Source organism: Anas platyrhynchos, chromosome 3 (genome assembly GCF_047663525.1).
Source record: "Anas platyrhynchos isolate ZD024472 breed Pekin duck chromosome 3, IASCAAS_PekinDuck_T2T, whole genome shotgun sequence".
NCBI lineage: Eukaryota > Metazoa > Chordata > Aves > Anseriformes > Anatidae > Anas > Anas platyrhynchos.
Window position 1 is genome coordinate 61,893,241 of NC_092589.1, and position 16,892 is coordinate 61,910,132.

At 40.9% G+C, this 16,892-nt stretch overlaps 1 protein-coding gene across 2 annotated transcripts; it reads right to left on the reverse strand.

Moving 5' to 3' along the window:
• Positions 1-741: 741 nt before the first annotated feature.
• TBPL1 (TATA-box binding protein like 1) lies at positions 742-15,505 on the reverse strand. 2 transcript variants are annotated; one of them, XM_038176240.2, is made up of 7 exons: positions 15,312-15,505; positions 9,323-9,509; positions 8,643-8,725; positions 6,768-6,831; positions 4,961-5,064; positions 4,770-4,864; positions 742-1,988 (listed from the first exon to the last, which is right to left on the reverse strand). In XM_038176240.2, the coding sequence occupies exons 2-7, from the start codon at positions 9,455-9,457 to the stop codon at positions 1,918-1,920; spliced, it is 552 nt and encodes a 183-aa protein (XP_038032168.1). In that variant the 5' UTR covers positions 9,458-9,509; positions 15,312-15,505; the 3' UTR covers positions 742-1,917. The 2 variants fall into 2 exon arrangements, with proteins under 2 accessions (XP_038032168.1, XP_038032169.1); XM_038176241.2 differs by lacking the exon at positions 15,312-15,505 and adding an exon at positions 14,441-14,956.
• Between the last annotated feature and the right edge of the window lie 1,387 nt (positions 15,506-16,892).

Here is a 16,892-nt window from a genome sequence, read left to right on the forward strand (position 1 = left end):
CATAAAATGTCAATGGTAGCATTCAAACATTTTGTGATTTGATCCAAAAGAGGAAGAGTGAAGCCTTACCTAATATAATGGTAAGCCTTACCTAATTATAATGGCCAAATTCTCATCAGTTTAGGACTACACTTCATCACTGGAAAACCCATTACAATTTTGTTCATTTTTCAAATACCTTCTTCTTTTCTCAAACTGTAATAATACAACATTAACATTCCCTAATGGGGATTTGTCCATTTAATGGGGATTTGCCCAGTGGTGTGATGTTTCACAAAATCTTCATTAGTGTCAGGAGTGCTATGGTGCCTTTATGTGCTCTTTATCATAAGTTTAATGACTGCCAGACTCTACTTATTTATTAGTTACAAGTACTCTTTTCCTACCTTCACACATCTAAGAAAGGGTTTTATTAATGTATCCCTGCTTGCAGCAGGTTGCTCTTTCCTTTTGTTCTGAAGGGTTTGATTGAGCATTTCCTAAACTATTCCTTCCTTTCCATAATTTCCGCATGGAGATGCTGCAGATGGCCCCAACTTCTACACCATCCCTCAGACAGCTCGTATACATTATGCTAGGCATTTGCTTTTTCAGGATATTCTTCCACTTTTCTTCCACAACTAGTGACTTCAAGTATAGAAACAGCTCACGGTTCAGTTTTCAGTACCCACCAAGACTGTATGTTACTTACAGCACACAATAGCGTCACATTTGTCTTCAGTCAGGGAAAAAAGACATACATACATTTATACATATATTTATTGTAACTTTTTAAAAGTAGCATTTGCAGTTACTTTTAAGCATTCACCTCTCTTCTGCTTCAAATGTGCACTTACTGAGAGAAACATCTACTGGCTTTCAAGTCCAAGATTAATACCAATAATAATACATGCCAGAATCAAGCTTCATTGCTTGTCGGCAGCTCCTGTCATGAAAACATTATACAGTAACGAGAGTGTAGAAAAGGCCTGCGTTAATCATTCAGCAAGAGGCTGGGACTGGATTAGCGTGACCATACCATCTTCCGGAGTTGAAGCGTAACAGCACTTTCCCAAATACCGAAGCTCACATAGTAATGTTTCCTTTTGCATCCAGCAGGTGGACAAGGCAGTTAATTTTTCTACAGTAGCTTCTTTAGTTGGTAAGATTTCCTCATCATCTACAGGAAAATAGTTGTTGTAGACCTTTATATTTAGAAATGTCTTCTTTAAACAGCAAGAAAATACTTGAAATCTGGCACGTAGTTAAGAGAACTGGGAACAAACCAAATTTCATCCTCGGATAAACATACGTAACTACTATAGATTTCAATCTAACCCACACACAAAATTTTACACATACTACAAATAGAAACAGAAGGTAATCAGCAAAAGACTATTCCTACATCGTTTCAAATTAATTTGCAACTATACAATTTTAATGTAATAGAAAAAGGGAAAGGAATATAACAGAACAGGTATGAAGAGAAATATTTTCCAAACTTTTATTTGTGCACATTCATCAGGTGAAAAAGATAACTTTTACAGCTTCTTTGGTGCCCAATATTCAGCATACAAAAATGTAAAAGACTATTCACAAATAAAACACAAGCTCAAACTAAAAAAAATGTTTTAAAGGTAGTGCACATCGTGACAGCTTTGCTTATGAATACACAGAAATTACTGCAAAAATAAATAGAATGTCTTTTTAAAAGCAGCAATTTCATATCTTGTAAACTTCTGTTTTTACAATACAGCACTGTTAAGAGTAAAATCCAAAAGGACTGGAGTTTATACTGTGGCCATGAACAAGTAAAAGAGTCTGTATTCCTCTGCTATAGTTGGTCCAGTTTTCCTTTTTGCTTTTAGTCCAATGTGCAGCAGTCTTTTAAAGGTGCTTGGTTAGGAAACCTAACCATCAAGTGGTGAATTATAAAATTTATTTCCTGCTCTCAAACACGAATGGGTAAATCTGCTCCACAGCACTGGCAACAGCCTTTACGTTTGGCCCTGTGAAGTATTAAAAAAAAAAAAAAAAAAAAAAAAAAAAAAGAGGAAAAACAATAGGAAGAGAAAAATCAGGCCATCAGAAATTAAAACAACAACAGTATCTTCAAAACAACCTTAATATTTATGGCTGCTGTAACTTTTTTCTGTAGACAAGAATAACTTCTCCCCATTTCTCCCAATTGAAGAAAGTGTTCCTCTTACCACTATAACTTACAAGAAAAAAACTCTAGCATGGAATCTGCAAGATATTCTACGCTGATTAATGCCTACATTGCAAATAAATACTATCATTTCCTAACAATTTGCATACTTCGAAATTTACTAGTTTAAACAGTCAGCCCAGAGAAGATTGCAGAAGCTAAGAGGCAGAGGTAAAAGAAGTATTTTTACTTATTATTCTCTTCTAGGAATTTGTACTACCCAAATCTGTACTACCTGGCTACATTTATCTCTTTTAAATAGCCACCACATAAAATATTGCTAAATAATGCTGGATTTAACCTAAGTATGTTCCAAGCAAATTTTATATTTGAAAATTATAGAGTATTACTTTTCAGTCTAGATTTTGTAAATAGCTCCCTCCAGCCATTGATCTCAGGACAGCACCTGCAAGCCAGGGAATGGTTATTGTCTCAGAATGAGGCAGCTAAAGGTTATCTAACATAATTTATGAACATTTGGGAAAAGGAAGAATGAGCTAGCAGTGCTTTCTAATGGTTCTAGACCATTTCCTGCAACGAACAACTGAGGTTGCAAATGAATGAGCAATACTATGCCAGAAGAAACTATCCTGGATACAAGTTTGGTGATGTAGATAAATGAAGCCAACAATTTCTCATGTGCTTTGATGATACGAATTTTTTTTTAAACTCACTTTGGACTTCAAAGATTCCTTCCAAGTACAGAGAACTGTTCAAAATGGCTCCACATTTGGCTCCCTCTACTTATAAATAACCTATGTCTTATCTATGCATGTAATTCTAGACATATTAATTTACGAGCTCAGTCAGAATGAAAATGGATTAGGATTATTCTTGCATTTTCCAACTTAGCTGAGTTAATCACTCACGCAAACAAGCCTGATGGAAGATACTCTGCCTAGAATATCCTTTGCCTTGTAGGCAATTTCTTTGCTTTCCTTCAATTTGTCTACTATGGTAGAAATGCAAGTTCAAGAGAAAGCCTTCAGAAAGCAGGAGTATGAGTAGACAGAACTTGTAACAAGTAACATTGAAGAGTAGTGTTGTAGATATGTAAACACTGAACGTCATTGCAGGGAATATAAAATAAAAACTAATAATAATAATCCTCCTCACTGCTCATTTTGGAAGAAGAAAAATTAATAGAACTTTTTTCCCTATTAACTATCAGTTCTTTTATCAGTCATAAAATCATAGAGGTCTTTTCCAACCTGGATGATTCTAAAATCATCTAGTCCAACCTTTAGCCTAGTACTAAAATCCACCACTAAACCACGCTAGCAAGTTCTACATCTACACATTTCTTTAAGCCCTCCAGGGATGGTGGCTCAACCACTTCCCTGGGCAGCCTATTCTAACGCCTCACAACTCTTGCAGTAAAGAAATTTCTACTAATATGCAACCTAAACCCCCCCCAGCACAATTTGAGGCTATTTCCCCTTGTCTTATCACTTGGTGCTTGGGACAAGAGGCCGATCCCCATCTCACTATAGCTTCACTTCATACAGTGTGATAAGGTCTCTCCTGAACCTCCTTTTCTCTAGGAGAAACAACTAAAGTTCTTCAGGCGCTCCCCATAAAACTTGTTTTCTAGACCCCGCAACAACTTTGCTGCCCTTCCCTGGAGACACTCCAGCACCTTGATGTCTAGCCCTAAATTTTCAGATTACTAAATCTAATACAGTTTGTCTTCTTCAAAAAAAAAATAAAAAATATCCTGATATATTATGGTAAGTGTTCCCCATAAAGCTTAGGTATTTGTTTTTTTTTTTTAAATAAAAGATGTAAAAATAAATACCCCTACACGTGACCAGTGTATCGATATATAATACCAGTGTAGTTGAACTCTACCAATGACAAGACCAGCTGAAGTGATAACAAATGATATTTCCTGGTTCTGTACTATTATAACAGGTATTCCTCACATCTGACTTTTCACATCTGTGGTGGACACTGCACAAGTAAATACAGCAAAGAATGGAAAATGAAAATTAGAGAAAGGAGGAAGAAAAAACGGCAGTAGCATCTCTAAGACCCAAAACTATCATGTTTCTGATTACTTGAGAAAAGTCACTAATTCCTATAACCCAAGTAGTGGTTCTCCCCCAGATGAGCTTTAACACAAGCGAGCACAGGTCTGAAGAATTGCAAATATTGGTCAACTTCAGTTACGACAAAATACTATGCCATCCCACATGTTTCCACAGATCTCAAGCTTGGAAATATGCATTTATGAAAGTGCTGTTGATGGTACATGCAGTGCAGTCTACATCATTACAGAGATTCAAAAAAAGGGTAAAAAGTAAAACATTTAAATACCTGCATTCTCAAATTCTATTTTTTTTTTTTTAAAAAAGGAAAAAACGGACCATGTCCACTAAAAGTAATTTTTAAGTCTACCAGTAATAACTCTAACTTGTCTGGCCATTTCACTCAAAATGGAACTAAGTACTAGCACTGGGAAACAAGATCCCTTTGGCATATCTTTTGACCGTTTTGAATATCTTCTTTTCCTAAACTGACTAGCCCTAAAGTTAAATATTCTCAACAAGTTAAATATTTATTTATGACATCAAAATACCTGTAACTGTGATACTGCCTGTTGAAAAAATCTGTAAGGTAGCTCTGAGAGTTTTTATTCTGTAGCACACGGCAGGATGAAGTTCTGGTTCGTAACTAGAAAACAAAATAACAGGTAAGAGGTCTGGAACTGAAACAGAAAAGCTTAAGAAATATACCAAGACTACATTTAAAAAAAAAAATCTACCATACCTCGCATGAGGTCTGTTATTCTTCGTAAATTCTGGCAATCTTATCTCAAAGGGCATGTTGCACACTGCTAAAACATTCACAACTTTAAAATCTGTGAAAATTACCTTTTCAAAAGAGAAGAAAAGAATGTCATTAGGAATTCAGCTCAGAGAAGCAGAGATATATGGGTGGAAAAAATAAAAAAACTTAGAATACTAGTTGAGTATTTTACTGGTTATTTCACAACTAAAATCTTGAGACTAATGCATTTGTAATAGTCTAAAGGTATTTAATAGACTCAAGTCACTTATTTTATTCTTCCACAGTACAGTACCCATTGAAATAGATTATTTCACATTTGTACTATATGCTTATCGTACAATTTACTTTAAAAATGAGACACAGGAATAACCCATTGTTATACTAAAACACAACCAAATTGAAAACAAACTCAATTAAGTAGTTCATGGGACATCAAAATTAACAGAGAAAAACTTGAATTCTTACATGAATCCTGTGCAATTTGGAAAAGTGTCTTTAATGCCTTGGTGCTATACACCATTTTTATCAAAGCTAAGAATAAGATAGAAGATAAAAACTGTTGTTTCAAGTGTCCAGTATGGCAAGCTATTTTTCCAGTCTTTTGCTTTCTGAATCCTACCTCAAAATACTGGCTTTCAGTTATTCTCAGACCACAGCCATTTTACATGACAACAATATAGTCAACAGACAACTCCAAAACAAACAAATGCACTGTTAAGAAATCAGTGTTAGCAAACTCACTGAAGAAAATTTTGTTCATTTTCTGGAACAGCCAAAACTGAAAGTTTCTCAGCCAAAACATTTTAAAAAAGTATGCAAGTGGAAGCAACAAATCCTTATAAAAGGTCAATTATTATTTTAATCCTCAAAGCATATTCCACCTAAACTGCTCACTTCATAATAAAACCGTGCATCTACCCTGGAGGCACTGCACTGTTCATCTCTCAGTGATTCAATGCTTCATTCCAACTTTAAGAGCCTGGTTCTAATGTATACATTCTTAGCAATAAAATTCCCTAACTTTTGCTTGGGTCTAACGCAACATTACTGGGATAGCCTGTCACAGCTGCCTTTATGCAGTATAATCAAATTTAGATTCTTCCTCCCAAAGGACAGCAACTGTGCCTGTTGGTAATTGTCTGTTGGTAAATTTAAATTGTGGGTAAACAGCACAACTGACTGTCAGAAAGTTTTAAAATTACACATTTTAGTACTCACAATCAAAACTGTTACTAAAAAGTTCAAGTGGTGTTTTTGACTGGTAACGTTGACCCAAACCAACAAAAGAGGGGTTTCATACCCTTTTTTTTTTTTAAACTTATTTCCAGCTGTGCAACCTCACAGCACAACCCCCTCACAACCCCCTCAATTAACAAGGTTCAAACTTGCCCTAAACAAGAGAGACATGTGTTTGTTATTCCACCATAAATGAGCGAAAATTGTGTTTAAATGACAGTTTGGTTTACACCCTTCAGCACTTCTTCCAAATAAATCTTTCAAGGTATTTTTCTAGCCATGAAACATTTGTGGGTGGCTCTTTTAGTAAGTTTTGTTGTTCATTAGGAAGGGAAAAAGCACAATTCTGATCCATCAAATGAAACCCAAATCCACAAAATAAGACATTTCTTTGACTAGCATCTGGAAAACTTATGCTGATACAAAAGGGGCATCTGAATGAAAACATGTTGATTGCTAAATGGTTATGCTTCCTCACTTTTGTAATATTTCGAAAAAAATGAGTACCATCATTGCTTAAGCAACATAAGTCCTTTTTCATTAGAATTACCTGAAAACCTAGTTTCTGTAGACTACGAGCTAATCGTCTGGCACCAAATTTAGCTTCTTCTTCACTGCAAAGACAAGAATCTAGCATTAACAAAAATACAACATATGCTCATGCGCACACATACTATATAGTAAATGGTTCATTCTGTAGCCTGAGTACTACGTAATGCATGAACTGTGACCACATGGACAGCCTTAATTTTACGCAGCTGTACTTATTATATTCTATCTTCACTGTCTAGATATTCCAAGAGAGTCTTTTATACCCTATTTGAAGAATACTTTGGCACTCAGCTCTAGCTTAAGACAGTAGGAGCTGCAGTGGGAACCATATTTTGATTGTATATGATATTAAATACTCTTAAGAGACAAATATGGTAGTTTGAAGTTGGCCATCCTGAACTTGTGGTTACTTTTCATCCTGTTCTCCTTTACAGCGGGCTTGTTAGGTTCCCTGGAGGTTTAGAGAAGAAAGTGATGTTTATGAATATTAATACTAGTATAAAGCACCAAAACAAAACTTTAGGGAAAAAGCTCACTGTACAGTGCAGGGCCACAGAAGAAAAAATAAATCTATCATTTAAATGCCAGCACCGACAAATCACCTTCTATTTTGAGACAGGTATCATATACAAAAAATATGCAAATTTACCACTGTACATTACCCTTACCCCACAATGTGGACATAACTTACAGGAATTCAGCCATTAGCAATTTTGCAAATTCACGTGTATATGAACTAAGAATTTGCTCTTTCTATTCCCTCAACAGTGTTTAACTTGATTAAATTTAGGTGAGTTTTCATGTAGTAATAAGAGAGACATCCCTCAAAAAAGGTCATCCCTGCCCAAATTGCAATTCTGGCTTAAAAAAAATAAATATAATTCTTAGAGAGTTTTCAAACCACAGAATGGTTGTGGTTGGAAGGGACTCTGGAGACCATCTAGTCCAATCCCCCTGCCAAGCAGGGTCACCTAGCCCACATTGCACAGGATGGCATCCAAGTGGGTTTTGAATATCTCCAGAGAAGGAAGCTCCACAGCCTCTCTGTGCAACCTGTGACAGTGCTCTGTCACGCTCCCAGTAAAGAAGTTTCCTCATACTCAGCTGTGTCTCAGTTTGTGACCGTTGCCTCTTGTCCTGTCACTAGGCATCACTGAAAAATCTGGGCCCATCCTTTTGACGCCCTCCCTTCAGGTATTTATAGACATTGATGAGATTCCCCTCTCAGCCTTTCCTTCTCCAGCCCAGCTCTCTCAGCCTGTCCTCATATGACAGATACTCCAGTCCCTTCATCACCTCAGTAGCCCTCCTCTGGACTCACGCCAATAACTCCATGTCCCTCTTGTACTGGGGAGCCCAGAACTGGACACAGTACTCCAGGTGAGGCCTCACCAGGGCTGAATAGAGGGGTAGGATCACCTCCCTCAAAATTCTGACAACAATATTTCTACCACATCCCAGGATACCATTGGCCTTCTTGGCCACAAGAGCACATTGCTGGCCCATGGTTAACCTGCTGTCCACCAGGACTCCCAGGTCCCCCTGCTCAGAGCTGCTCTCCAGCAGGTCAGCCCCTATTCTGTACTCGTTATTTCAGAAAATAAATCTTTGAATTTACTTGATAAATTATTTTTTTCTGCTGTTCTCCCAGAATGCTGAAATGATGTTGCTCAAGATTTCAATTCAGTCAAAGGCAGACAATTTGCAGAGAATTTTCACTCAAATACTTCGCTTGGCAAGGATCTAAGTGTGATATAACATGGAGGAATCTTAAGAGCGGCAAGCACTGCCTCTTGCTACCTTCCTCATTTATAACATTATGTTTTAAAATACACATGCATTTCAACCAGAGAAAAGATCTCTATGGACTTACCTTGTGGCTCCTGTGCAAATAACTTTTCCTGAGGACCAAATTGTGGCCGTAATCCTAGGTTTCCTAAGCTTCATTAATACTTTCTAAAAAGGAAAATGAAAGTGGAAGAATTGGGAATTGGTGTTAGTTCTATTTCAAAATTGAAAAAAAAAATAATCAAGTATTATGCAAATATTTCTTTACTTTTGATAAGTCTTGAAAAGTTCTTTCATCTCTTTCAGCAACTACAAAATCAGCTCCTGAGAAGAGCTAAACAGAAGTGAACTATCGTCACCAGTGATTCAGTGTTCACATAACAAATTATTTTCCCTTGAATAAAAAGCTGAAAGCCACAGCATCATGCTGATTTTTTATTATCTCTCCCCTGTTGACTCCTTATTGATATATTTTTCTAAAAAAGAACATGAAGTTTTAGCAGGGCAAAACAGACCCTGAGGTGTAAGAGGTCTCATTGCATACCTTACACTTAATATTCACCTCACTAGTTGAACAGACCCTAGTCTGTTAGCTCCCTGAAGTCTTTTGAGACAGTATTTAGCCCTCCTCCCCTTACTGTAGGCTTAGTGTATGACAGACTCAATGCCTATCAGGACAGAAATATAGAAACAAAACTTTGCTATCCACCACACATGGATATCAAGATGTAAAAACAGATAATTGAGGTATGTTAAATCTCTTACCCCAACATCACGCTTGTATATGACATTTGCTCCCTCTAATGCAATCTTCCTCAAGTTTAAATGACATCTTGTTCTAAAAACACACACTACATTTGTGATTAAAATGTCCAATGCAACATCACTGTCCGCATCCATTGGGGTGATTTACAACTCAGTTCTCCCACCAGCTCACCATGAAGATCACATCCTGAGAACAAAAATGATAAAGTTAAACATTCCAGTAGAAAGCTGCCTATTAACACTGCTCTTGTATACATCCGTCCCTTAAATGAGACAAGAAGCAGAAGTGACTACACTCTGACTCATTTAAGTTAACTGCGTGTGTGGAGGGGGGGCGGTGTCTACATCCTGTATGCTATAAAATAGGAGGCTACTTGTTTGAAGCCATGTTGCCAGACTTAACAGACATCAAGTGTATATATATGTGTGTATATATATTATTTTTAAGCCTGCTGGCTAAATATGTTACAGCTCTTACCAACTATATCAGGATGCTGTGAAATTTATTCAGACTTTTTCCATAGTTCCAAAGGTTAACTGTTCCTCAGCTCATTTGAGGATGTCATCAGACACCTCAGGAAAACACATTTCTCTCACTTTTGAAATAGATAATTCTAAAATATAATAATTTGTGTTGAAATGGATGAGTCTGCCTGCCGAATAAGTCAAAAACCTACTAGGAGGCTACACAAACTGCAGGCTGTGGACAGCCTGCCACCACAGAGTACCCCATCTTAACCCAGTGTTCGTGGCTGAACTCTCTGACCAGAACACCACAGCATGAACTAGACAAAAATCACACGATTCTGAGGAGCAGCGTGAGTTCCTACGAAGGCACAGGATGGCCACCCCATGCACACCCAGCAAAGCTAAGGAACCATTCAGCCTGCCTGTGCACACTAAGGGTGATGTCCCCACCAACACTGCGCCCAGGGTAGCAGGGCAGTGAGCCAGGGAGCTGGGCTACTGCCCGCAGCCCACCCCGTGACTGGCTGGTAGCCGTTCTGCACGCACACCAAAGCCAAGACACCTGACACTGCAAATGAATCCCAGATGAGGTATTTGTGGAAGGGAAGGAGGAAAAAAAAAAAGAACAAAAACATTGGTATAGAGAGAACAACTTATATCAAAATACTGCAATTTATTAAGGAGTTTTTCCTTCTAGAAGAACATAAAAATCATAGCTGTCTTCCAGGGGAACTAATTTAAGCAGAGAATAGCCTAAGAGAAAGAGGCAATAACATCTCAGACTGCTTTTGATCCATTCATCTAAAATTTTAGCAATATTTCATCCCAAATGAATCCCAACAGAAAGCAAAGACCAGAACTGAAGAAAAATAGTCAGATACATGAAATGCTCTACATGGTCAATGCCATGGCAGAAGCAGGAGACTACGCATCAAGAACACATGAGGTATTTACAGTGTTACAAATATTTTGGTCTTACGTATCAGAAATCTGCAAGACACAAAATTAACAATGTTACTATCAATATTTACATCTGACTATGACTTCCTAAACATCACGCCATAGTTTCTCATCAAGAACGCACTCAAGGTGCGTCTTTGACTACAACTGACTGTCACTAGGGAAGTAATAAACTACAGTGCAGATGTACATAATGTACTTGATCAACTGCTGTGACGGCTGCCTATTCTACCGCGCAGCTGGCTCCCGGCTAAAAGAATTATTCTGTAATTGCTGGCTTGTCCAATATAAGAAAAGGAAAAGCAGGTGACAACACAGAAAAGAGACGAAGAAATGTCAAGAGAAAACTGGCAAGCCAAAGGCAACATGGGGAGGTGTAGGGGGAGAGCAAGCAGAGAAGAGAACAAACAGTAACTAATTAGTATTCCCAGATGTCTCTCTTTTTTTAATTCAAAATTATATGAATCCTATGAAGCTACAAATGACTCGTTCCATCTGGTTTTGATGGACTACTACAGATTGGGTTAGCAATTTACGGCACCGGCTCCAAAGATAGCACATTTGTAGATTCTGAATGGCACGCAGGCAGGGCCGGCGCGGAGCACAGAGCTGGAACCCACGGCATCCGGAGCGAGGCATTTGTTTTCCACCCTGGCTCTCGCCGAGTTCACTTACTGGAACCCGGGAACTAACGCCATGCAAGAGAACAGGACACCTCCAGCAGGCTGTCTCTCCCTCACTGCACCAAGTTTCTGCTGGCATACTCAGTCTCGACATTGTGAAAGAGTAATGCCGTCATGTACAAGAGCCTTGAAAAGTTCCTAGCTGCTAAGGAAACTATAATAATGTCTGAGAATATCCCCACAAAGTATCAACAGCTCGTCTTAAATAGATCCCAGGAGAAAAGTCACTTGCTCATTCAGGACAAGAGAAAAAGCCACTGAGACGAAAATTACGATTTAAAAGGAAAAGATCTAACATCAAAGGGGAATTTATAGAAGAAAACCCCAGAATGTTAAAATGCTGCGGAGTTGTCTGGAAGGATGTTTTCAGCAATTATGGTGCATCTCAGTTAGCAGTACAATTTACACATGTAGATTTTAATGGGAGAAAAGTTACACAATGCTACAATAACGAATCCCCATTTTTATCATCCATGTTCTAAAAGTTCAAGACAACAGATAAATATAAAGAGCTCCTCCTTATACTTATACTTGAGCCATAGCTAATATTCTAGACTGTGGTTCACAACATTCAGCTAAAAAGTGACATAATTTGTCATAGAAGCAGTATCTGAGTACAGTGTAAAAATTAAGAATTCTGTCTTTATTCTACTATAATGTCATTTGATCTAATTAGATCACACTTCTCTGTTAAACATTTCAATCAAATACTGAACACTTCAAGTATCCATTATTAAGTTTTTCTCATTTGTATTGAGAAGACTCCTTATTTACTGCTGCTAAATGTGACCCATGTTCTTTGAGAACCTGAGCACCCAAAGTTTCAGATGCAATATGCCCATTCTCTTTTAGCACAAAAATACAATGCTAACTTCTTTCAAGGCACTGTTTGGAACTGTTGTGCAAAACAAAATGGTTCTAGACTTGGATGCTTCCGCCCAACATCGAGCATAACCTGCTATGAGCTCTGCCTTTGGTGTTCATTTTGATGTCTCATGCTGTACTAACAACAAAGAAGAACTTCTACTGAAAAGATGTTCTGCTACTTCTCTTCAGGAAGTCTCAAAGAAACCGAAATTCATAGAAGCCACTTCAACACAAAATCGATTAAAAAAATGGTAATACTTGTAACAAAGAAAAACATCCAAAGAACATGTTTACACAAAAAATGTAGCAATGTTCATTGCAAGTAACAGCTTCATTCTTTCTTTATTTCCCTCCAGTAGCATGCCCTGGCGGAACACAGCAGCCCTATGCGACACCTTGACGCTCCTCCTTCCCAGCCTTCCCTACTGTACACCTCATGGGGAGCCCTGACCCATTCTGTTATTTCCCAAAGCTAAATTACTCTCTGCTTCCTATCTGCAAAACGGGGAAAATAACGTTCCTGTGCTTTTACACAGACGCTTTGATACCAAGCAACAGCATGACATACATGCCTGTTACTGTTCCATATTTATGCAGTTACACTTGCAGAACCGAGGGACTGAGTAGAAACCAAACATCTGGTTCTTCCCCGTTCCGGATTTGCAAATTCCTAAGCTGATTTTACTGAGCTCAACTTGTGTTGATTAATTTTGCCCAAAGTTCTCTCATTTGAACCTTAGAATTTTGGCAGCCTAAATCTCATTTCTGAAAGTACGTTTTGCCAGTTATTGCTGATTCACTAACAGACTAAAACAAATATTAAAATCATTTACTTTTCTACACATGCAGCTCTTTTTATATTGTGCATTTTGTTCAGCATTTCCCCAGAGCAAGAAACTTGTTAATTTCGATTTCAAGTTCTCTTGCACCAATATAACACAATCAACCCCAACAGAGGAAAAGCCAAAAGGCATCTTTGTAAAAGTTTTTAGTATTCTGTTTCACCAAGGAAATTATAAAGGCTTGTTCTCTCTTTTATATGTAGATGCCAGGGATAACTCCTGACGTATTGCCACTAAGAAAAAAAAAAAAGAGGTAAAGCCTGGTAACAAACATAAAAATTACAAAACCAAAAGCCAACCTCAAGGACATTTGACTTTGAAAAGTAGCACATTCTCCAGTGAAACAAGAGAGGCTTCCCACTTCAGAGTAAGAAGTACACCCATGGAAGGAGCAAGCACTGTTCTTAAACAAAGCATTACCCATACATCCCCAGTTAGGACCAAGGCCATACTATTTTCAAAACTACATAAACATGCACAAAGAAACACACCCTGCACTGAAATCTTACAATCTAAAAAAAAAAGCCAGCTTGCTCTGTCCTCAAAAAATTGCAAACCAACCCAACCACACCAACATCATCAAAGAGCGAGAAAAGGCACCTAGAATGGGGTATAGAAACAAAGAATTATTTTAAGCTTTTGGCTACTTTTGAGCTGAGAAACCCAGAGCTCTGAAGGTAGATGGCAGGTATCTAATAATAGTCATGTTAATGTCGGAACAGCTTAATAAACACCTTTTTCACCATCAGCACAAGTATAAGCAACTCGTACTGGTTATTTTTAACCCTGCTCCCAAGCAGTTTGCCAACTGACGCCACAAACTGTTCCAACAGCCCAACTGTCAGGAGGGCTGTACTACTGCAACAGTCGGCATTCACCAAACTAAGCGCCCACAAAGCATTTCTGACAAGGTTAACAGAAACCTGCAGGTGAGAACAAAGAATAAAAAAAAAAAAAAGATAAACCCCACTGGGAATCAGGAGAGGGTAAATTCCATCCTCCTACTGAATGCATTTAAAAAAAAAAAAAAAAAAAAGCATTCAAGTCATTGGAAACAGGTCCCTGGAGGTGAGTTCTACTTGAATTCCTGGACAGGACACAGTCACAGCGGTAGGCTGATGACTCCTAAGAAGGGAGGGTAATGTTGCTACTGTTGTTTGTCTAGGAAATCCTCCAGCTCACAAAGCTTTCTAAGTTTTGGACACTGGACTAGAGGTGTACACTTTCATTTTATTGTCTCCACTGGCAACTTCAATAGTCCCGAAAGCAAGAGGCTAGTTGGAAATCAATATGCTCACCTTTTGAGGTCATATGACCGCATCCAACAGAACCGTGACAAGTACAGTTTGGAGAAAATTTCCAAATACGTGTAAAAATGGTTACAGAGGACAGTTACCCAAGCAGAACAATGAAAATAACGATTCTATCAGCTCCTCCTGCAGTAAGTAGGGCACAAATGCCCAACCCTGCTGTCCAGCCTCTTGGATAAGCCTGGAGAGTCCCTGTGGACTTGGACTCCTCCAGCACAAACCCGGCTGCAGGAATAAAGCCAAAGAGCTTTCCGAACACGAGCAGGAAGCCCGTTGTGAGACGGCAATTCAAAACGGGATATTTCCCCCAGATTGATCTCACCAAAACCAATCTATTTGCAACCGAGGCGCGAACCAGCAGCACCCAGTTCACCACCACCCCTCCCTGGTGACTCGGAGCAATAACCCGGAGCCACGCACTGCAAGCAACCCCTCGCTACCCACGACGGGCAGAAAATCGCCGTTAGCTCGGCTGGAAGCCCAAACCCAGAGGCCCGCTAAAAAAAAGCAAAAAGCGACAACAACCACTAAAACCCGGCCGCTACCGGGCGCGTCGCTCCGCAGCAGGTGTGCCCCACGCCCGCCTCCATCCATGACCCTCCCCAGTCCCCCTGAGCCCGGTGCCTCGCAGCCCGGCCCGGCGCAGACAAAGCGCGGCCACAAGGCCCCGCCGCCGCCCGGCCCCGCACAGGCCCGGCAGCGGCGGGGGGGGGACCCCGGGCCTCTTGGGGGGGCTCGGGCCCCTCACTCCCCACAAGGAGGAGGAGGAGGAGGAGGAAGAGGAGGAGGAGGAAGGCCGCAGCCCCCCCCCCCCAGCGGCGGGGCGGGGCGGGGGGTGCTGTGGCGGCGCGGCCGTTACCGTGCTTGCGGCGTGCGGGCGGCGCGGCGGAGGCGCGGTTGCTGGGACACCCGGCGCTGGCGCTGGCGCCCGGCGGCGCTCCCGGTGCGGCTGCTGGGCCCAGCCCCCGCCGCCAGCACCATCCCCCGGCGCCGCGGGCATAGACGCGCCGCCGGCTACAGCGGCCGCCGGAAGTGGCGGGACGGGAGGGGAGGGGAGGAAGGGGGCCGCGCTGCGCCGCACTTCCGCTTTACGCTCTTTTTTGGGGAGGGGGGGGGGAGAGGGGGCGTCGCCTTGGCGCCTGTCGGCGCTGTCGCGATAGCAGCCCTGGTGGGAGGGGTTTGGAGGGGCGCGCTACGAGGTCCCGTGGTGCGGGGGGGGGGTGAATAACGAAATAAAGTTGTGTGGTGCTGTGAAGGCGTCCGTGTCTGTGTGAGGGAGGCTGGGTGCGGGGCTCTGAGGGTCGGCGCTGTCCCGACACGGCGCCCGCCCGCGTCGGCTTCCGTGTAACAGAACGGCGTTAATTAGGATACAGGAGCGAGCCTTAATGAGCACAGAGGGGACAGCACCAAGCCCGACTTTGCAGCCTTTGTGGAACGTGTGCTCCCCCTGCCACCCTAACTTGAGCCTCGCAGCGCCTGAGTTGTTCCCCCGTCACCACTTTTCCTCATTTTCCTCCCAAACCGGCGGGGAGGACATTCCCTACAGGCGGGTTTCGCCGCTGACCCAGCTTTGGCTTCCCAGCCGGCAGGCCGGGCCGTGCGGCAGCGCTGCCACCCCGTGGCTGGCCACGGTTTCAGCCGCCTGAAGAGAAAACGAGGGGTTCTGGCTTCGGAGCCACTTTTTTCCCGAATTCTCACCGAACTGATGTTTTTTTAGCATAAATGTACACATAAATTCAACGCAAAACGTCTCCTAGCAAACGCACATCCATTACATACCTCTGCCATGCTGCCCTTTTCAGGATGTAACATCTCTAGCACGTGTTCTGCAGAAATAACACAGTCACCGCTGGACATTAGGAATTTTTTTTTTTTTTACTGATGAAGTAACGAACCCTTACCATATCACACTTTCAGTTGCTTTTTCAGCCTGAACTTTCCCAGTTTGGACAAGGACATGCCTAAGATTGCATCTCCAAATATTTATTTGGAAAATACGCAAACTTATGCAAATAGTTGTGACCGTATCAACGTGGAATGCAAATAAGGTGGTTGGCCACCCACCTAATTTTGCATGTAAGTTCATCAGTTGTGTTGCAATTTTATTCCACACCTATGCAGTTGTGAAGCTGGTTGTCTTTAGCTGTCCCACGCTCTAAGTGTGATCCCAGTCCATTTCACCGTTACCTCGTGCATGTGAAGTTCTCCCCCTCCTGGTCTCCGTCGCTCTATGTAGCTCTTACTTGTCTTGTAGCATCCTCCACGAGTGTGAATGAGATGCTAGGAACTTCCCACCTGCAGAAACTGTGTCCTTATCTTTCTCTTGCTACTGCATACTCACTGACATTGCACAAGGAATATCACAGAGGCCATTTCTGCCTCTTCCTTACTATGCAATTTTTCATTTTTCTATGTCCTTGGTCTCTCAGGCCATTATTTG

Bases quoted from the DNA above. Each gene is read 5' to 3' on its own strand.
- TBPL1 (XM_038176240.2), bottom strand. From the start codon at position 9,457: ATGGATGCGGACAGTGATGTTGCATTGGACATTTTAATCACAAATGTA. The intron at 6,832-8,642 runs GTAAGTCCATAG...TTGTCTTTGCAG, and splicing joins ATTTGCACAGGAGCCACAAG to TGAAGAAGAAGCTAAATTTG. The intron at 1,989-4,769 runs GTATTTTGATGT...AATACTTCACAG, and splicing joins AGGCAGTATCACAGTTACAG to GGCCAAACGTAAAGGCTGTT.